Source organism: Hippopotamus amphibius, chromosome 9 (genome assembly GCF_030028045.1).
Source record: "Hippopotamus amphibius kiboko isolate mHipAmp2 chromosome 9, mHipAmp2.hap2, whole genome shotgun sequence".
NCBI lineage: Eukaryota > Metazoa > Chordata > Mammalia > Artiodactyla > Hippopotamidae > Hippopotamus > Hippopotamus amphibius.
The window spans coordinates 143,678,309-143,700,561 of NC_080194.1; the positions used below are offsets into that span (position 1 = coordinate 143,678,309).

At 50.7% G+C, this 22,253-nt stretch overlaps 1 protein-coding gene across 10 annotated transcripts in view; it reads right to left on the minus strand.

Moving 5' to 3' along the window:
- Positions 1-263: 263 nt before the first annotated feature.
- The window catches only part of SUN1 (Sad1 and UNC84 domain containing 1), a 56,938-nt gene continuing 34,948 nt past the window's right edge, over positions 264-22,253 (minus strand). For 8 of the 10 annotated variants that reach the window (XM_057749624.1, XM_057749632.1, XM_057749623.1 and 5 more), the window contains 17 exons: positions 21,811-22,008; positions 21,310-21,393; positions 20,960-21,067; positions 19,678-19,776; positions 19,073-19,166; positions 18,426-18,484; positions 18,133-18,278; positions 16,796-16,972; positions 13,968-14,054; positions 12,806-12,849; positions 11,276-11,411; positions 9,717-9,971; positions 9,074-9,158; positions 6,565-6,680; positions 4,355-4,522; positions 2,411-2,503; positions 264-2,036 (listed from right to left, as the gene is read on the minus strand). In XM_057749624.1, the coding sequence (XP_057605607.1) occupies positions 1,917-2,036; positions 2,411-2,503; positions 4,355-4,522; positions 6,565-6,680; positions 9,074-9,158; positions 9,717-9,971; positions 11,276-11,411; positions 12,806-12,849; positions 13,968-14,054; positions 16,796-16,972; positions 18,133-18,278; positions 18,426-18,484; positions 19,073-19,166; positions 19,678-19,776; positions 20,960-21,067; positions 21,310-21,393; positions 21,811-22,008 (2,069 nt within the window). In that variant the 3' untranslated portion in view covers positions 264-1,916. The remainder of the gene's footprint in view (positions 2,037-2,410; positions 2,504-4,354; positions 4,523-6,564; positions 6,681-9,073; positions 9,159-9,716; positions 9,972-11,275; positions 11,412-12,805; positions 12,850-13,967; positions 14,055-16,795; positions 16,973-18,132; positions 18,279-18,425; positions 18,485-19,072; positions 19,167-19,677; positions 19,777-20,959; positions 21,068-21,309; positions 21,394-21,810; positions 22,009-22,253) is intronic. The other 2 variants (XM_057749629.1, XM_057749628.1) reach the window with 2 other exon arrangements.

Consider the following 22,253-nt stretch of genomic DNA (forward strand, 5'->3'; position numbering starts at 1 on the left):
CCCCGATAAATCCTGCTTCCAGCCCTGCGGGCGCGCCGGCGGCTCGGGCCCGGGGTGGGGGTGGGGGTGGGGGGGCGTGGGGGTGGGGCTGGGGGCTGGGGAGGAGGCGGCCCCGGGGCGGGGGCGGCCGCGGGCCTGGAGCGGGCGGAGGGAGCCGGGGAGGCGCCGCTCCCCGCGCTGTGGCCCCCGGCCCCGCCCCGGGCAGAGACGAAGCCGGGAGAGAAGAGCAGCGCACTTTTATTATTCACCTGACATGTCACATGCACTTTTAAAAATTAAAACTCTTTATTTAAACATTTCGATAGCATCTTACCAATTTGGTGGCAGCAAAAGAAGCTCTACCAAAGACAAATATTTTGAAAAGCATTTACAAAAATACATTGCACAAAGTCCTATCTCGCATCTTTAAAAATAAATTAATATTCAAAATATTTCCACCCATCTCCCAAATTTAGTTTTATATAGGAAATTTTGATTTATATATTTATCTTGTAATATATGAAACATCTGTATACATTTTATTCCAACTTATCTGCATAGGCATTAGTTTCAGTTCTAACAAGAGTGAAAAAAAATGCTAGTTTTTCTATATTTGAGGACTGTTGTGCAATATACATAAAACTCTTCAGAAAACCAGTCAGCACCATCATTTATCTTTTTCTGAAAATACAACATTTATGGTACACCAAAAAACTGTCTTAACCCAATAAAGCTTAAATAATTTTTAAGGTAAAACATCTATAACACTTTAAGTGCCTTGCAGATATCTCATTTATAAAGTCTGCTCAGTAAAATAATCTAAATATTAAATACTAATTATAACCAAAACAAGTCTCACAGGAATCGAGAAAGAATGGCCGACAGTCATGATAAAAGGCAAATCCCAACCAGAGCTAGTACAAAGTGCTGCTGTCAGAAAAACTAATCACCAAATGTCCTGGTTTCATGAATTTGCCACACTGGACAATTTCCTTGAATAACCATCAGTGGAATAAAAACATAAGCCTCTGAAAGACTTAGAGCATGTTAGTGTTCGCTTTTCAGCAAAATTCAAAACAAAGCCTGAAAATACCCGAAAGATTAGATTTCTTGGTTCCTATTCATAGTGTGAAGTGAAACGGCAGGGAAAATCCGATGGGATGAGCCCAGTGGAGACCTGAGAACTCTATTTACATGTTTGTGTAGATCCAGACCATCCCCTTTCGAATCAGACCCACTTCAACCTGCAAAGGGAAACTCTCCAGGGTTCCTAAATGAGCGTTTGCATGCCAGGACGTGATGGAAAATCATTCTCAGAAGTGGGAGCAAACTAGGCAGATGACCCGGTTTTCATTACTTCTCCACCTGGTGACTTGAAAGAACTACTGGTGCTGAATAGAGGAAAACCTCACCCTAAAGGGAGGGGGTTCGGAACTCTGAACTCCGGTGACACTGTTCTTCCCTGAAACAAACGTGTCTGGGGTGACCACGTATCTGCCCCAGAAAGTCCTTTAAAAAGGCCAGTGAAGGCCGCTGTCGAGGCTGCAAGAACACTCCAACAAACCTTTTAACTTCCTTTGCTTTGTTCCTCATGTCAAGCAAATACAACGAGTTTTATGTTCAAGAACAATCCCCCCCCCGCCCCCAAAAAAGTAAGTGTCTTTGTGAACCATACATTCAAATGAATTTCCCCAGAGACCACCTGTAGCTAGCGGGTCTCTGAACCCAAGCAGTCAACATGCAGTGTTTCCTGTGGACGGAACAGCAAGCTGGGTGTCAGCATTGATCGCTTGCAGGCCCACGTCCTGCTGGCAAGCAATACGTTTATTTCAGGGGTGACAGTTTCCTGCTCTCTGTATGCCTGCGTCCATGAAGGAGTCCAGTGTTCCAGGCTGTCCCCGTATATACAGAATGTACAAGAACAGTGAGTAGTCTCTTTACTTGATAGGCTCTCCGTGAACTCTGAACCGGTAAAGACACGTGTATTCCGGATGGCCCCAGTTAGAAAAAATTCGAAGTTCCACAATTTGGAAGGCTCTTTCCGGTGTTTTCTGCAACTGAGGGGAGGGGGGAAATCACACTTATTTCATATTAATACCCCCAAGCCCAATCACTTCCCCAGGTATGAGACTTGAGATTAAGTAGCCAAGTTGGAGATTAAGCTTTTAACATGAACTATACCATCTGCAACAGGACATGAAGTTCGGGTGAAACTCTTGAGAACTCAACACACATGACATTTACGCAGAATATTACACACTAGAAAGGTTTGTGCGGGAACAGAAAAGCTAGGAAGCTCAGATCCACTTCCTAAGAGATTGGCCCTCACGCCCTGTGGGCACTTGTGTGAGTGCTGGAGGGTCCTGCGGATGCGGGCGGCAACCAGGGGACCTGGGAGCCTGCAGCCCGTGTGAAGCGCGAGGGTCCTTACCAGGGCCGGGAACATCTGTAGTGACTCCCCTTCTTGATCGTAGGTAAACTGTCCCAGGAGCTGCCCATCTTCTTGATACTCATTTTCTAATCCCTGAAACAAAACCATCTAGTCACTAAATAAAGGAAAAATGACAGTGAGGTAACTGGGAGCGGCGAAATGCCCACTGCGTGCTGGTCATTTTGTTAAAGGCTTCTCACAGATCATGAAGCCTGTGAGGCAGGCATTCTTCCTCCCGTTATACAGATCAGGAAAACTGAGGCTGGGAGAGGGCAAGCTAACAGGTGGTAGACCATACTCGACACCCACACGACCCACTGCACCCTCCACGCTCCAAAGTGGAAACATGGGGGCACCTGATGAGCCTGGGGAAAGGAGAGCAGGTCAGCAGAGCGTGGGGCCCAGAGCCCAAAGGAGGTCAACTGACACAGCCTGGAAGAGGAGGGTGGGCGCCAGGGGCTGGGGGACAGGAGTCAGTGTTTACTGGGGACAGGGTCTCAGTTTGGGAAGATGACGAACGTTCTGGAGATGGGCAGTGGGGATGCTTGTACAACAGGGTGAATGTACTTCATGCCTCTGAACTGCACACTTAAAAGTGGTTAAGACGGTAAGTTTTATGTTCTGTGTATTTTACCACAATAAAAAAGTAACCAGTAGGAAATATATGTGACCATTTGAATGTCTGTTTCATAATAGGAAAGGACTTTCTAGGTATAAAAATGCCATGGAAGAAATTACAGGTAATGAGGTGTAACTAAATACAAAATTAAGACTAGCAGTGGGAAGTATATCTGTAACAGAAAAACTCACGATTAATATTTTTATATTAAAAAGCTCAAATATTCATAAGGAAACTAAGATACCAAAAGATAAATGAATAAAAAGAAAACTAGAAGCTACAAAAAAGGAAACATGCATGTGAAATACATAGAAATGTGGATTAAAATAAGATCCATCAAGTTAGCAGATATTAAAAAAAAAAAAAGAGGACGCAATTAGAAAGGAAACTATGAGATGAGGAACACTTCTCACACTAACAAGGCGTGTGGTGCAATGAGTCAAAGGCCCCTTCGAACCCATGAAAGGTAACGCCACCTGAGTGTCTAGTCTGAGGAATCACTGAAGAGTGAAGAGCCTGCACTTATCCTGAAAAGTGGGTCGATGAAACAGTCAACAACGGGCAACTGGGGACGTGGACAAGGGCACTCTGTGCGGCTCTCTAAAGAAGCACGTGAAGGTCACTGTGGGCACTTGGGGGAGGGGGGCCAGCGTGGGTGATGGGTGGCGATGCGATGCTTTAGTGTGTTCAGATGCCAGATGCTGCTGCTGTCTGTGCACCTGAAACTTGTACAATAAAGTTCACTGCCACTGACAAATGCATATGGTTCATTTGTTTTCTTAAGGCGGGAAGTGAAATGTTATGAATGCTGTTATCTCAACTGCACTTTCTTTGGCCATGCCGTGCTGCATGCGGGATCCTAGTTCCCCGACCAGGGACTGAACCTGTGCCCCCTGCAGTGGAAGCTCGGAATCCTAACCACTGGACCGTCAGGGAATTCCCTAAACTGTGTTTTTTAAGGGAAAATACCAGTGTTATCGTGACTTCTGTAGGTGCTGGGATTCTGGGTGTTCTTTTCCCAACGTCCTCATTCAGTTCTGTACATTCAGCCTCACGGTGTTGTCAGAACAGACTTGACTCAGAGAATAAAGTCAGGGGGCTAGTCCTCCCACAGCGGGGTGCTGATGTCCGGCTGCACCTCCAGCCTCCCCCCGGGAAGGTCCTGGAACGTCTCCCTCCACATTTATCCGCGACTTGAGGCCAGCAGGCAGAAGGGAGGGCAGAGACACTGGTAATATACTCGAGGCCCGGCCTCCACAGGGCTTGTTACCAGCAGATTCCCAGACAGGGTGAGGAGGGGCCGCCCTGGGACCTGGCGCACTCACGTAGACTGCGAAGTCCTTGGGGGCACTGGTGATGTTGCCCGCGGGCGACAGGGTCTTTGGTATGTGCTCCAGGGTGAAGGCGGTCGGACGGATCTTCATCGACAGCCTCACCACGAGGTACCCCTGGGAGCCTCTGAACGCCCAGCAATTCCCTGGATAGATGTCAGGCTGGGGGAAAGGCAAACACGAAAACGTAAGAGCTGAACAAGCTCTTAAGCACTTGAAAAACAGAGCAGTAAGAGAAAAGGCTGGTTAATATTGGGGGGGAAATAAAGAAGAATTTTTGCTGCTAATAAATAAATGGTCATAAGGAAAATCAAAAGACAAAGTGAAACAAGGCATTTATGACTTAACCCCAAAGGGTCACTGTGTGCAGTGCAAGGCGCGCGCTAAGTCAGCCAGAACCTTGAAGAGAAAGGGCAGCACACACATCGCAGAGGAACACAACTCTAAGTGGTCCTCAGACGGAGGAAAAGATGCGCCAGCCTACAGAACAGCAAGAAAACACACTTAAATGACACGGTGTCACCAATTCTCAGCTCGCAGATGGACAACACTCCCGAAGTGAGCCGAACCCGCTGTGCGTGCCGTGGGGACACACGTCCTCACACCCTGAGACCCCCGCCGTGGGAGCAGCGCTGGTGACACCAAGCAGACAGCACTTGCAGCTACGCGCTGAGTGGCAGGGGAGCCCACGCCCACCCAGCGCACGTGGCCCAGGCACAAGATGGCAGAGGCAGAGCACACGCCTCGTGAGGGCACTTTCCACAGCAACAGAGGAGCCACAAGCCCAGGCCAGGGCCGGTCGAATCAGTGGAGCTGTTGTGGCTTCAGAGGCCGGGATGGTGTGCGGCTCCCACTTCCTGTTTATGCGGGTGCCACGTGTGCTTGCCCTGCCTCTCCAAAGGCACCGGCTGCCCTCCCTGCACGAGGCGCTCCAGGGCCTTGGCAGGGTCCTCCCCGCCCAGAGAGGGGGCTGGGCTCCTCCACGGCGAGCCAGGCTGCGCCCTCTCAGAAAGGCCTGGGCCTGCACCTTAAGGGGAGGGGGCCGGTCCCGGATCCTGCGCAGACTCTGGCTTCCTTCCCACCAAGCAGCCCCTCGACCTGTGACTCACAGTCCCTTAGTCTCAACTCTCCCGTCCAGGTTCTCCCGAGAGGCTGTTCGGGGCAGGCTCCCCTGTTCTCCCCTTCACGTCCGCCCATCAGCCAGGTACTGGCTGCTCCCTAGGCTCCAGACCCAGCCTGCACGCGGGCTGGGTGACCTGCTACGCAACGTCAAGGCTCCCTGACCTCTGGGGCGGCCCCACACTGTGGGGCCGAGGCCGGCATGGTCCGTCTGAGCAGCGTGGACGACGGAAGCCAAGCCAGGCAGCCCCCAAGGACGAGACGGCCACTAGGATGGGACTGGAGGACCCGTCCGTGAGGCGCACTGACCCCGACTTGATGCTCTACTCAGCTCACGGCTCCCTGAGACGGGACTCGCGCTTTCTAAGTGAGAGACAGCGGATATGCGGATGGTGCAGACAAAGGGAGTTACTGGAACTTCCTTCAAAAGCTGTCATTAATGCAAGGCAGCTCGTGAGCACGGAGGTCCGGTGAACACCTCTGAGGGCTGGAGCTCTCCGTCCCTCAGTCCTGCGTGAGCACAGCTGGGCGGTGAAGGGAGGCCCTGCAGCAGCGGGGCACCCAGGGCCTTGGCGGACGGCAGCGGAGGACGGGGCCAGGCCAGCCACGGGTGTGGCGTGCGGAGGGAGGGGGCCTGTTCCTGATGCTACCTGCACGTCTCCGCCACCCCGCCTCCTTAAAAGCCGAGGAAGCACAGGGCACAACCGCCGCGGGGAAGGCCCTCTGGCCCTGACCGTGAGCGACGCCCCAGGGAGACGGGTGAAGCCCGACACAGGACGGGACAGGCAGCCTCGCCGGTGCCAAGCTGAAGCACAAGCAGAACCAAGAGATGGCATCAAAAGTCACTTTTGAGGCGAGAGGGGATACGACGGGACCCAGAGGTGCTGGGACTGTGCTCCTGGGTCTGGGGCGAGCTCCACTGATGTGTTCCCTTGATGCAGCCCCCCTGAGCTGTAGACTTAGGGTTCGCATGCTCCAGCTTACACCTTAATAAGAAGCCAAACGGGTACATCCCTAAAACAGTCACAGCCGGCACCATGACTGCTCGAGGCCTCGACGCACACAGTGGTCAGGACGCCGCTCACCTGGATGGCCACGCGGGGGGACTGGGAGAAGTACCAGAGCGGGACGCCGAACAGGCTGATGAGAGCGGTCTTGGTCTCATACGTCTCAGAGCAGCGGGTGCTCAAGACGCTCCCACCTGCAGCAGAGGTGAAATGTGTCAGAAGCAATGCCGCTTACCCACCTGAAGGATTTCTTTGAAATGTTCTAAATATTCTCACGTTCTAACTCATGTAAACAATCTTCTGCGTGAAGATCAGCTCCACCCTAATTCTTATCATTTCCAAATTCAGAGTCAATAGTTCACGACTGCTTTAGGACACACAGTCAGTCGCTCCTGCCAACCAGAGACTGTCAAAATGCAGGGCTCCCTGCCTGCCACTATAGGGACAGGGATTCTGAGTGAACTTTTGTTCATGTTTTAAAATAAAGAATAATAAATCCAACCAGGCACCAGTGTTACCTGGTAGCTGAGTTTTCAGAGGACCTACTTAATAGGCCAAAGTGATAAAATACTACGATGGTTACCAATTGCTGGGGTAATAGGAAGTGTCTGCTAACAGAGACAGGATTTCTATTCGGAAACAAACAGAAATACCCTGGAATTAAACAGTGGTACTGTTGTACAACGTAACAAATATACTAAGAGCCACCAAACTGTACACTTGAAAATGGTGAAGTTTCTTATCTGAATTATACCTCAATAATGGTAATACAAAGCATGTTAAAAAAAAGTCCAGTTTGCCCCTCACTAGGGAAATAGGACAGACGATGTTGGTGCCAAAGCAGGCCAAAACAAGCTGCTGTGGGAGGAAACATCAACTAAAATCAACTAAGTGCATAATAAAACTAAAAAGTCCTGAGCAGTCTGTACTCTAGGAGCCAATGGCCCCTCACCTGGCTGCACAGCACAACCCCTCAGATCACCCGGAAACACAGCCCCAGGCCCTTCTTAGGGCTTCTCACCTGATAACAGGAGAGGGGATCAGATGGGATGGAATTTTAAACAAGAAAACAACGTGACTTTGACCTAGCTCATCAGCAGGTCCAAACTTCTGAACCACTGAATTCTTTTTAAAATTTCTTATTCTCATCCTTCAATACAGTGACTCACATTTTTCACTTAAAAAGAACCGATACATCTTCGTGCAGTAACAGCACGCTCAGCTCAGCCTCGTCAGGATTATCAGAATTCTGAACTAACGACATACCAGCCTGTAGGGATTCACTGTGCCTCTACGAAAAAATGACAACTACTGGTCCCACTGAGCTGTTAAAACTGTTGATGTCTCTGAATTGTGAAAATGATTTCTTCAGAAATCACTGAATTTCAAAACAGAAAACTAAAATCACTTAATATTCTAAACAAAACATTGCGGGAGAGCAGTTAGCAGCCTCGCTGCATCCCGATGGTGGAAGAACCTGGCTGCTTCCGCCAGGAGCAGCTGCCCCCTGCCCCGTCCGTTAAGCCCCGCGAGGCTGATCTGAGCCCCACCGCCCGATGCCCTAAAGGGCCAGGGCCAGTAACTGCCACTCACCGTGGACGCAGGCCCTCACCCTTTATTATTAAAGTGTATCAACGACCTCCTTTCCTCTGAGAGACCGTTAGTCAACCAGCCCTCAACTGCAATTCCTAACTTTTAAAAGTTCAGAAAACTAAAATTTTCTCTAACACATATGGTGGCAAAATACTCCCTGAACTGACAGGATGTCATTCCCGTTTTCACAGCCGTGTTCCCACGTGTGATCCGGGTGTGCTGTGCTGGATGTCACTGAGGGTTGGTGACAGAAGTCCGTAGACAGGATGCTTCGCTAAACCACAGTCTGCTTTGTCCAGTACACCTGGTCCAGGGCCTGTGTCACGCCCACGCAGCAATTCCAGGCTCAACGGACCACTTCCTTGAGGAACCAGAACAGCACCCCATTCTTCTCTCTAGTCTCTCAGCTTTGGCTTCTGGGAGATGTTCCTAGCCCTTGTGTCTGCCCTCTGCCTCCCCGACTGGAATGGAGGGCCCAGGGGGCAGGGACCGTCTGGTTCACTGTCATGGCCCCGACACCTGCAACGGTCCCTGCATGTGGCCGGCGCTCACACAGTCACGGATGCCTGAAGGGAGCACTGGAGTTCCAGGAAACAGTTTGAAAACTACTGCTCTAGGCTCACTTTCTTTTTACTAGACTTCTATACTTAAAGAACCCACACACGTTTACAACACACAAGACTGTAAATGAATAATTTCTGTGGTGGTAAACTCTATGTGGCCAGAAAAACCTAAAAGCTACTGAAATACCCCCGAATTGGGATTCTGGTGATGCACATCACCTCAGGGGCTCACCCGCAGCTGACGCGGGAGCTCCTGCGGGAACCTGGCTGGCTCTGGGGCGAGACACTAGGGCCTGCCTGGACGGCTGCTCTTCCTCAGACCTCCACCAGTCTCACAAGCTCCCTCCTCGTGGGCGTGAGGCAAGTGACAGCCTCCCGGGTGGCCCTCCCGCTGACGGTGGCCGCTCCTGCGTCAGGAGTCTGGCACTCACCCCCGGACTCCAGGGCGAAGTCCACCATGCCGGTCTTGTCCTGGGAGTACAGCTTCAGGGCGTTGTTCACAATGACACGTGCTTGCTGGGCAGAGGCGGTGCACACAGAGACGACCCCACAGGAGAAGAGACGAGACTTACGCGTTAGCGACGGACACGAAAGACACGTTTTCAGCTAACTCTCTGGGGACCACAGGCATGGTGACGTCTCAGCAGTCCCAACCCTCAGCCCTGCCCTCAACAGCGGGACCCAGGACCAGACACAGGCACGAAAGTCTCAGAGCCGGAAGCCCCAATGCCACAAAAAGTGGACAAAGCAAGGACTAGCGTTAGAGGTGGTAACTTGGGACTGTGTTGCGGGAAATTTGTGTGTAATCCCAGAAGGTATGTGGCCACCCAGGCAGACAAAAATCTTTGGGACAAAAAGATTAATCAAGTATAAAGTACTCCCAAGAAGTAGTTCAATCACAACAGCTGAAGCTCACCTTCCCCACACCCCACATGGTGCTAAGCACTTTTTGTATCATAATCACATCCCTATGAGACCGTTCTTAGAACAAGACACCGAAATCTGCTAGCTTAATACCCAGGTGATCAGTTTCACCACCACGTGAATTTTAAACATTTCTCACCGTCCACTTACCGCTTCTGTTATTCCAGAAATGCCCGCTCCATTCACCGCAGATACTACAGTTTCAGAAGTTGGCATCTGTTTTGTCACAGAAACGTGGTGGGTAATGTTCTTCAGTATCTGTAGCTCTAAATCTCGTAACAAAATCTGCAAGTTATCCTTGTTTACAAACTGAGTAGACAGCGTCTGTAGCAGCCACTCGAGAGAAGCATCGTGCTGGTCTCCGGAGAAGACGAGTCTGAGAGTCTCTCTGACCTGGGTGTCCACCTAGTAAAGCCATCGGTGAATGTAACATCAACCTACTGTTTTAGCTAAATCATCTCGATTCCTCACGGCCACCTTAGATGCCCTGGAAGGGTCATGCAGCCACTCCAATCCATAATGCAAACTCGACACAGTTTTTTCCCTTCAAACAAAACTGAAGACCCCTCCAAAGATACCAGAGTACCTCCAGGGGAACAGCGGTAGAAGGGAGCACGGCCTGGGCACCCCAGGTGCCTGCAGGCCCACAGGGGAGGGCCCGGCCCCAGGTCAGGTGCAGAGATAACAGGGCCCCTTGTCTTCAAACTCAGTCTGAGAAGGAAAGTCACACACATGCTGAAGACGTGACTCTCTGCAGGCTGGAGTGTCCAGGCACATCACTGCTACACACACCACCATGTGTGTGAGCCCTGTGTCCTGCTCCACAGAGAATGGAGGACAGGACAGAGGCACCAGAAGCACAGCGCTCTGCGGCCAAGCGAGTGCACTGGCCTCCTCACCCCCAGGCTCTACGATGTTCCACCGCACAGTCAGCCGCCGCCCTGACGCGGGTGCTCGTGCCACCTCTGCACTGCTCTCACAGCACTGCACACTCGTCCGTGGCCCTCACACTGGCACTTTCACCTCTGCACCTCAACTCCCAAGAGCGTGGCTGCTCGTCTCAAAGACTGTGTGTCTCTGTGACCCGTGGCCATCTCAGGATCTCCCCCCCAAAAGACTGCAGGCGTTCACCATCCCCCAGACAGGAGGACGGCTGTGTCCCCAAGCCAGCCCCAGAGGGGACGGTCACCACCTTGCCCATCTGAGGACCGAGCAGCAGTCGTTCACGTGACCTGCAAACCCATCAGTGAGACGGGTTGCCACCGGCTGGGCCACGTCTCTGCCACGATGCCGTCGGCCTCAGGAGCTCCCTGTACTGCAGACTGTCACCCTGTGAGACTTCCTTCCCACCGACCACCCGCCTCCGACACAGGGTGACCTGTGCCCCTCCGATGTCTGTGACGTGAGGATGTGATGCAAAGCTGCAGCGTGAGACTACTTTGGTGACAAGACATACAAGTGGCCCTGCCCCCAATAAAGGCGAGCCCTCGGCTGTGCATAAAGGAGGGGAGCCGATATCTCGTGTCACTGGAGTGGCGGGAATTTGAGGGGAGCTGAATTGTTAATGATTTTATTTAAAATATTTAAAAACTTCAAGTATAGTAAAATAAAACTTTTAAAGAAAGTTGAAATTTAATAAACATAAGACATCAACTCAAGTGTTTTTATTTTCCATGACAGAACAAAATGTAAAAACTGAAGAAACTTACTTTTTCAAGTATTGCATCCACCTTCTCACAGCTGGTTTTCAAATGCTGCCAACTGGACAAGTCTGCTTTCAGACGGCCCAGCTCCTGCTCCAGATGCTGGACCAGGGTAAGGAGGCGCTGCACCTCGTCAGTTCCGCTGGGGAGTGGGGGGGACAACAAGACAGGTCAGTCCTGCCAGGAGCACATTCAGGAGAAACACATCAGCTGTGAACACATCACCCGGTCCCTAGAAGTTTCAAGTCAAGGCCCCAGAGACTGTTCCCACCTCAACGTCCGCATGCGCACAGACACGCATACCCGCCATCAGCGGTGGTCATGCTTCTACGGGGGCGGGGGGCTCTCATACACTATTTAATGTTTTAAAACTGTGCCTATCTCCTTAAAATTCTGAAAAAGATTTCAGAAATGAGAAAGTGTTTATTGACAATGATAATAAAGGTAAATGTGGATTTTTCAAGCTGCTGGGAGAGAACACCAAAGTAAAAACATACGGCTTCAGGGTTTTAACAATTCTATTTTAATGTAGGTATTGTATACTATGAAATACTATGATATTATATTCATAGTTGTTTATAGGTAGCTAATTGTTGAGATACCAAGAGCTCACATCTCAGAAGAGGACATTCCGGGATAAGCCCTGTAGGAGCTACGTGACTTCAATCAGAAGATGTTTCGATAGTAAAGGCTCTAAAGCAAAGTTAGAAGTGCTCTAACGCTCACGCCCACCCTGAGAGAAGCCCGGGTGGGCTCTAAAACCATGAAACACACAGGAGCCAGAGACAGGAAGATGCGAGGTTAAAGCTCATCATCCGTTCTCTCCCAAGTCCAGCCTGTAAGTTACTGGAGCAACAAAAGGGTAACAGTGCCCTATTCGGACAAGAGGGTGGAGGGAGCCCAGGTGACAAAATCAAGGGTGTGAAAAAGATGAGCGGATCTGAGACTGACAGGAGAGGGAAGCTCCACGCTGCCAGGGACTTCGGGGAAGCTGACAAACGTGTGGAAGAAAAGCAACCGGGGTGTGAAGGACCAAACACCACCACCCCCGGAGCTGCTAAGGGACCAGGGCTGTTCAGCAGCAAAGAAAGGGCTCAGAGGAGGCCCAGCCTTGGGGAGAGCTGCGCAGCTCAGAAGGCGGCTGTCTGGCCCCCTCAAGGGGCTGTGAAATGGGGGACCAGGGCTGGACGGCGATGCCTTTGGAGCCAGCAGAGGATTAGGCAGGAAGCCCAATCCATGCCCTACCGTGAGCTCACGGCAAGCTCCTCTCGCCCTGAGGGCGGCCCTCCTGGTACATTTGGGCAGGAAGTCTCCCCAGGGCAAGGCAGGTGGCCCCCACCATCTCTGGTGCTGTGTGGAGGTGAACGGTGACAAGCCCCCGACCCCTCCTCCATTCTCAGGTGCCCTGAAGGGTCCCCCAGAAAGACAACAGTTGGAAGTGTTGCGTGACACAGCCCAGTCACGCCCGGTACTAACAGTGCCCTCGCTGAGGACAGCACAGCAGGCACAAGAGAAATTTATCTGAAATTATCCTACCTAACTGTTCTCAGCGCCGTCTGTTCTAATTCCTTCTGGATGGCCTAAAATGTATGAGAAACAATCTGTTTAAATATACAGGTTATATACCACTGCCCATAAAATCATATACTTGATTATATACATGTAAACATAAATAAAAATACACACATTTATCTGGGATTTCTTCCCCCTCAATTTAAAGCCCAGACCTGACTGTTGGCGGGCAGGTGAGGGATGTTTATCTTTCGAAGCAGACTTTTAAAGACACATGACGTGTATTTAGAGAGGTGCACAGGTTACACGGGGGCAGCCTGATGGAGTTTGAAAGTAACCAGCACGCAGGCCAGGAGGCCAGAAGCCGCCACCACCTCTGGTAAGTGCTTTAAATGTGGCAGGAGGAGGAGATGGCAGATGTACACACGAAGGCACAACTTAACACGGCCTGTTCACAGACATGGGCGCCCACCGCCCCCACACGAGCTGAGGCCCGGCAGCCATGCAGGCCGTAACTCGACAGAGGCCGGGGCTCGGCAGCGGTGGGCGACACACGCAGGACCAGCTCCAGCTTCCCCGTGGAGGCATCTTCCTCGGGCACCCTGGAAACATCTGAGCAACGACCGGGCAGAACCGCCCGCCTCCGAAAGCGTTAGCAACTCGGTGGCCAGTCCTGGGCCCCCCCGAGGGCTGTGTGTCTCCCTTGCGGCGCGTCAGCAGCGCCAGGCACCTGCTCGGTGGCCGCAGTCCTTGCCCACATCCTTGCAGACACCTGCCTCCTCCCTCCGCCTCCCTGATACCTGACAGGACCAGACTTTCCGATCAGAGAAGCCCTCTGTCAGAAGGTTCAGGGTGAACCTTCACTCCGCGTCCACAAACGCTGTCACCCCGTGGAGGCTGGGTGATGCGAAGAGACCTGCCTCTGCCCCATACCTGGGCTCACCTCCCTCCCCTCAAACAGACACCTGAAGCCAGTGGGCTGGATACACTTACGAGATATTAAAGCAACACAATGGAAAAGGGGACAGCCAGAAATATTTCTTTTTAGTTTTATAAAGGGTGGCAGCAAACACCCTAAAAGAAGCCCTGTAAAGGCTGGGGACTGTGAACACGGTGACCGCAGCTGACGTTTATCAAGGAAATCACACCGTTGGGGCCACAAGTGAAAGGTCAAGAGCGTGAATACCTCAGATCTTTCTGTCAGTTTCCCGAGGATCTCCTCCAGGCTGGAGATGCGCAGTTCATGCCCTTGGTGGAGACTCACAGAGTCGGTCTTTAAAAGGAAAATGAATGAACAAATGGTAGAGAAAGTTAAGCAACAAATAAGCCCAAACATGGCCAGTTAGGCCGCGTTGTTTCTCACAGCACAACCAACAATCAGAGACTGTGTGGCCACAACTGGGTCCAGCATCCCGTGGGGTGACCTGCGGTGATGTCCTCATCTCCATCTCTGAAACCTGCCCTAAGATAAAAGGCACAAATGGCTTTTCCAGTTACAGGAGAATGTTTCTTAAGAAGACAGGTAACTACCAAAAACGCCTGTGTGGACAGCAGAGCAATTACCATTCATTCAACACACACTCACCAGGCACCTGCTGTACCCAGAGGCTTAGAGCACAACCACCAAGGATCCACTCACTCCCTCTCGACCATTCATACTGGCACGAAACGTGACATCTCAGCGGTCACCAGGACCAGTACTAGAACCCTCGGAACAGCACTGATCAGGGGATAAAAGCTCGGATCAGGGGGCTAAGCAGGCAAGTTCCTCCCCAGCTCAGGGAGAGAAGTGATCAGCACAGCAGCCAGAGAGAGAAGGGTGCTTTCTCAACATAAATCACTTTGAAAACAGTCTTTTGTCCAGCATGTTCCCACCAATTTCTTCAGCAATTCCTAGAAGGTAAATCCATGGTGAGGTTATTAGATACACTCCCTGGGAAGGTCTAGAAAAATCTCTGCCAATTACATAATCAAAGGGTATCATACAGGAGACAACACCGCCAGCAAAGAATGCTTGCACATTCTGAGCAACTAAAATCCAGTCAGAGAGAAGAACGGGAAGTCATTAAATACTCTCATTACGGGAGTTTCATTCACTAATTTATACCTCACCTCATTCCGAAACATAACCACAAAGACTTACAAAAATATAAGATGACAAGGTAAAGCAGAGCTAAGGGATGAAGTGAGGCTGGGAGGATGACGACCCCAGGGTGCTGGGATGCAGAAGGGTCAGCCGCTGAACTCAGCTGTGCGTCCTCACAGCCGCTCCAGGCCTCCTACCACCTCCACCCGTGCAGCCCGCCAGCACCAGGCACAGCAGGATGGCCTCTGCCCAGCACGGCGGCCACGCGTGCCCCAGAGCACCTGACGTGTGGCTGGGGCAACTGAGAGAGAAGCTTACAGGATCTCAGTTCCCCGACCAGGGACTGAACCTGGGCCACAGCAGTGAAAGCACCAAGTTCTAACCACCAGATGGCCAGGAATTCCCTTAGTGTTAATTACTTTAAACTTGCACTCTCCCGGACACACACGTGGGATAAACCTGTGCTGGCCGCTCAGGGAAGGTAACAGGTAGTCAGTGCGCTGATCACCAGTGTATGGTGGCTGCAGAACCAAGCTTGGGACCTGCCCTGCGCCAGGGTCGCCGTCATGCCCACACCTGAAAGGGGTAAGCGGTGGAGGACGGCTCGGGAGGGACGAGCTAGCCTGCACTCAGCTCATCTGATCTCGAGTCTCATTTTAAAATGAGGAAGAGAACATTCGTGATGGTGTGAACTGGGCCCCTCTTGACATCATCTCAGCTCTAACGCTGAGAAGCTAGAAATAAGCAACTACTGAGGAACCAACGCAAGACACCAAGTTGCCTTTGGATGCAAGAACCCCAAGCTGGCACCCGGGGGCCACGCAGAGAAGGTGGAACATGCCCCATAACCTTGGGATCCCGATGTCAGCACATCACAGGGACCCGACCAGAATCTAGAGGAGATTCACGCATTCTGCCCCCAACAGGTGTGAGAACACAGCAGATTAAGCCAGCAGCAGCTACAAACAGCGGCGCACGCTGACACCAGGACACGTGAGCAGGAGGGTGGGAACATGAGCTTGGTCAGGGAAGAGCCTGGCAAGGGGGACCCACCCTGAGACAAGTCAAGGTGGGCTCCTGGCGAAGCCAGGATGATCCAGGCTGCTCGAGAGCACGGCGGGGCCCCAGGGGGCCCTGCGGGGTCCGCAGGCCAACGAGACACGTGTGATGGGGGGTGCAGGGTCCCCTCCAGCCGTGGCGCAAACAGCTGGGTGGGAAGTGGGCTGTTTGCTGAGACAAGAGAATCAAGGAGAAGCATGTGCTGAGACAAGGGGCAATGCCTATTTTAAAGATTTCAATCCAAAATACCTAAACTAATTCTTTGTGGTACTTAAGAAGCGGAGCCCAGGCTCAAGGCGAGTGGGCTCAGTAGTTGTGGCACACGGGCTTAGTTGCTCTGCAGCATGTGGGATCTTCCCAGAGCAGGGATCAAACCCGTGTCCCCTGCATTGTCAGGCAGACTCTTAACCCCTTCCCACCAGGAAAACCCCGATTTTGAGATATTTTAAATCACAGATTTAAGCTTTTCAGTAGTCAGTAAAATTTCATCGGATTGTCTTCAGCCCACTCACCAATTAAAACCTAGACTAATGACACCTATCTGTCCTCACTCTTCTGTGTCACTCACGTGCCTCTACCCCATCCCTCAACCGTGCCTGCTCCCAGGGTGCGACCCACTCCCCACCCCAGCCTCAGCCGTGGCATCTCCTCTGGGGGTGTCCGAAGTACCGCAGCTCCCGGCCACTGCAGGCCAGGAACCCACCCTGCCCTCCGTGTGGCCACCTCTCACTGCAGGGGAGGTGTTTCTTGTCCCCAAAAGGAAAACACAACGCCTGAGAACTCCAAGGTGGAGTCACCTCGGAGCCCAGCAGCCCACCGGCGCCAGCCCCCTTGAGAGACGCTGCCGCTCCTCCCGCCACGCTCCTCACCAGAGGCGATATCCCCTCACTGCTGCCGTCCGCCCGGTCCACTCGAGCCTGCAGTTTCTGGAACAAGGCTGCCAGCTCTCCAAGCTTCTCGTCGTGGCTGTGACACTGTCCTGACAACACGGCCACCTGCCTTTCTACTTCACTCATCCGATGCCAGTGGAAAGCCTCATTGCCAGCCTGAAAGAGTAAGAGGTTCCAAAGGCGATAAAAATGAGAAGGTAAATCTGGCACAGGGCAGTATGGGATAAGCCAAAACAACAGAACAGAGCACTACAGAAAGATGTCACCTATAACACACACGCCCCCAGTGGAAAAGGCATGAAAATGCTCGTCATTAGTGATTTCCTTTACATGGCAGATGGGTTTTATTTTCTTCTTTACACTTTCTATATTTTCCAAAGTCATGAAAACTATTCTTTTTAATAACTTTATTTATTTATTTATTGGCTGCATCGGGTCTTCATTGCTGCACACAGGCTCTCTCTAGTTGCGGTGAGCGGAGGCTACTCTTCATTGTGGTGCGCGGGCTCCTCATTGCCGTGGCTTCTCTTGTTGCAAAGCACGGGCTCTAGGTGCGTGGGCTTAAGTAGTTGCGGCACACGGGCTCAATAGTTGGTGGCACACGGGCTTAGTTGCTCCATGGCATGTGGTATCTTCCTGGGGCAGGGATCGAACCTGTGTTCCCTGCATTGGCAGGCAGATTCTTAACCACTGCGCCACCTAGGAAGTCCAAAACTATTTTTTTTTAATGAAAATGAACTGAATAATGACATCACTTGAAATACAGGTACACTTCGCACTACTGCATTTTTCATAAGTGAAGGTCTGTGGGGATCCTGTGTCCAGCGAGTCTGTCTGCACTTTCCCAACAGCATCTGCTCACTTCGTGTCTCTGTGTCACACTTTGGTAATTCTCAAAATATTTCAAACCCCCCGCTGGCAAAAAGATTACGACTCATTAAAGGCTCAGATGATGGTTAGCATTTTTAGCAATAACGTATTTTCAATTAAAGTCTATACATTATTGTTTTAGACATAATGCTATTGCACACTTAACAGACTACAGTATAGTGTAAAGATAACTTTTATATGCATCAGGAAGCCAAAAAATTCATGTGATACTGGAGCTGAACACACAGTGTCTCTGCGGTGTGCCTGTACGCCTCGCTCGAATTGTTTCGAACATTTAAGGAGCTATAAGACACGCTTATTTGACTTTTTAAAATATTTTCTAAAACAGAGTGCCCAACTGAACCACCCTGTAGCTTACAAACAGTATAGAAACTTACTCTGGAGAACACCGACTGGCAAGCCAGGGAAGAGCGCATCCTGATTACCTGCAGAGGCTGGTTCGGGTGGAAAGTATCAGACGTGAGCGTGGTCCTGGGGTCATCCACCCTCTGTGCTCTGTGGCTGTGCATCCAGTTTAACACAGGCAGGAACGAAAGGATATCACCCTGGCCCCATAATGAAACACTTGCACCTTGAAGGAGAGAAAAAGCAACTATACACACGTAGATACACTGCTTTTCAAAAGATGTACTTAAATGCTCAATTCTTTCACTAATTTACATATATATGCATGTGTACATATTAGTCATCTAAAGTAACAAAGAAAAATTTTACTGACCTAGTAAAAGTAACAGTGGAATGAGCAAGATTAAAAACTTGCAAATATTTCGAAGGCACCTAAGAATCAAAAGAAAAACATTTACTTGGAAAAAGTAAAAGGCAGGGCTCACCATTCTATTTGACCACTCTAGATAATTTTATACAAAATAGCCCCTCGCCATTTTAAAATGGAAGTCCACAGGCTGAGAAAGGCAGTTAGTCTGATCTACAAGGCAAGTAGCTGCCTGCAGGAGAACCTGCCCACACAGCGCTGCCTCCCCAGCCCAGGTAAACAATCCAACAGGTCACTAGCTGCCAACACACCCGGCTGGGTGCACAGGAGGGCACTCAGGGACCTTGGTCATCGACCCACTGAGGCAACCTGGTGCTGGGGCAAGTGCACCAGAGTGGAAGCCAGGGGGTCCAGGTCTAGTCCTGAGCACATTCTCCCAGCTGTGTAACCTTGGACACGTCGCTTAACCTCTGCACACTCCAGTTTTCTTCAAGGATGACACCTGCCTTTCCTTTCTCACAGGAGTGGTTTGAAAAATTAAGAATATGAAAGCACTTTGCAAAATATAAAATGGTTACATCAAATGATATCATGAAATTAGCACAAAATCAGATCTTTAAAAAACCAAGCTGACATGGTATCAATTTCCTTACCTTGTAAGAAGAAATACATTCAGCCAAGAAATTAAAGTAACAAACTGGTACCATCCAATCCCAAGCCACCAGAATACTTCAGACGCTGCCTTCCCTAAAAGAGGAAACACCAAACATTCTAAGGAAACGCTCTTAAGAAAACCAAGCTCCTAATGGACTTGTTTGTGAAGGCCGAGCTAGAAGCACGAGGAAATGTACTTTGAAGATATATGAAGCTGAAGTCAGGGATGAAGTGTATCAGGACGAGGCTCAGCCATCACAGCAGGAATACTCTTACCTTAACCACAGGGACGTAAATAAATACAAAGCAACAGGTGATACACAAGACAAGATACGAAAGAGGAAACAAATTCATGCATTCTCAAGTACAGTAAAATCAAGCAGCTAGACTTACACAGAACCCAATACACTGGAGAAACAAAGAATGCCATGCAGCCAAAGCACAGTATGTTAGCATTTCTAAGTAATAAAGGCTGGAACACGTTACACATCAAAGATCAAAGCATGTAAACCTAAAATAAAATGTTTAGGAAATAGTTTACTGCAGGTGCTTAACTGCCAAAAGCCTAGGAGAGAACGCTAACACGGAAAGCCAAAATAACCACCTGGAGCGGCCACGGCCAACCACAGCACCGACAACACCGTCCTGGACATAAACCATCCCGCGGCTCCGACCCTGAGCAGCGCCTGCACCAAGAAGTGACCTGTGCCAGAGAAGATGTGGGCGGGAGGGGCACCTTCAAACACAGCCCCACAGCCCCGATGCAGCAAGATGCCCACCAGGGTGCACTGTACCAAAGCCCTCTTGTATCGGAGGGTCGGGGGTCTCGCCTCAAGAAAAACAATCAACTATTTTAAGTCCAAGCAAGACACTGAAACTAACTTATGAAAACCCTGCTCTGTGTCTGAACAGTTTTCACTCACTTCTGCCTGCAGACACGTAGGACATAAGACGCAGATGCTTCCTATAAACCCATGGGGGGAGGGGGGCGGGGCGCGGTGCTGGCGGGCAGCTGACCAGCGCGTGTGTGCAGTTGCTGCTGGCAGAATGCGTACTGGGAAGACAGTGCAATCATTCAAACGAATAAAATTTCATGGACACCAGCAGTGAACACATGCTGGGTGAGACAAACCAGTTCTGGGTGTTTGGTTACTCAAACACCAAAATGAAAATCTTCCTACAGGCTGGTGAAAAAGTATTTTGGAATTATAGCCAGTAGTCCTACTGGATGACAGAATAGAACACACTAAATTTTATACCAAACGTCACACATTATATAAGGCAGAAAACTGCTCATGAAATCAATTGCTGTCATTTTTTAAGAGTACTGCTGGAAGCTATACATTCACACCAGCATTTGCGTGTTCACTCCTAAAAATAGTAAGTAATTCCAACATGGCTGATGTGCAAAGAAACATTATGTAAGAGGATTTTTTTAAAAAGTCTATTGCCTTGTTTATTAATTAACAGTTAAGAAACAACAAATTTTGAAGTTCAGCTTTTAAAAAAAAAAGCTGCCTGAAAAGGCACCCCTTTGCCAAGACACTGACAGGTACAACCCGGGAAACATCAACTTCTCCGTAGAGCCCGGGCTGCACAGGCTCAGGACACGGTGTTTCCTGGGCACGGGCTGCCCGCACCCCACGTGGGGCACAGCCTCTTCTAAACTGTTCCTTTCGCCTCAAATACGTTACTTTCCATACTCAATTTATACTAAATACACTTACAAAGAAGCTTTTCAAGAGCGATATTCTCCGTATCTTAAAGCAAAGTTATTTTCCTGTCAGTTTTTACTGAGCACTTGATTTCCAAACACAAAGAAGCAATGAACAAGGAGCATTTGTAAAAACACAACAGAAACAAAACACGAAAGCGCGAGAGACAACCTGCACGGGACAAGGCGAGCCCCAGGGTCCCGGCTGGCCCTCCCGGCCTGGAGGGCTGTGAGCGGGCGGCTCGCGTTTCCAGGTGCTTCCTCCCCTTACAGTCGTCGCCTGCGGGGGTGGGATAAGCAGTTAATTGGACAGATGCACACGCAAACCCTGTCGATCGCAGCGGTGTGCGGCAACGGCAATTTGAAAAATTGAGGAAACTCAATTACAGAAAAAACACAAAACCCCAGCCAGTGCCCCCTGGTGGCTACTGGCTCCTGGTGTGAAGGGGGCAGCGAGAGTCCTGGCCCTGCCCTGACCAGCGGGGCCCCAGGACGGCACAGGTGTGGCCCAGCCATACTTACACAGCGACGCCCCGTTTGCATGGAGGTGGCCGTCCTCGCCGAGGGGCTCTCTCACGTTCATCCTCCCACAGTGACTGCCATGAGCTGCAACACAGGCGAGAGGGGCCTGAGCCCGGGGGGGTGGGGCAGGGGCTCTGCCCTGGGCTGGGATCGAGTGACCGCCTGGCTTGGGAAACGCCGCCCACCACGTGGGCTGGGCCCACTTCAAGCATGTGTGAGACATCATTCTCAATGCCACTCAGGGAAGTTTTTTGCTTTAGAAAGGTCTTAAGAATAAAAAGATGAGTGTATTAACTTTTTATCTAATGTTTAAACCCTGAGTGACTGCCAGGAATCATCCAGAACTGCAGAGAACAGAGAGAGAGAGATGCAGAGCCAGGCTGTGCGAGAGAGGCCGCGCAGGAGGGGGTGCTGAGTGAAGCACCGCGCAGGGAAAAGAGTGTTTACTCCACCTTGAAAGCTCTATTTGGTGGAAAAGGGAGGAAAAAAGTATTTAAATACCTTTGGATTCATGGCTTTTTGACTCATAACTTTTTGATTCACGATCTTTTGATTCATAACTTTTCAATTTGTAATTTTCTGATTCACAACTGAGCTTCATTAAAGCCACTTGGAAAAGTTGAACTAAGAACGAAGAAAAGGACGCCGAGGTGCGCGTGACCAGCGACAAGATGCCATCCCCGCAGCGGGCGGCGCGGCCTAGTGAGAAACCGTGAACACAGTTACTCCTCCCTGCAGCGCGCTCCCCGCCAAGTCAGAGCCCGAGTGCTCACTGCGGGCAAAGTGGAACGCTTTTTTCTTTTTGGCCATGTCTCGCAGCTTGTGGGGTCTTAATTCCCCACCAGAGACTGAACCTGGGCCCCAGCAGTGAAAGCGCGGAGTCTTAACCACTGGATGGCCTGGGAATTCCCTGGAACCCATGTTTTAAACCGACACCAGAGACG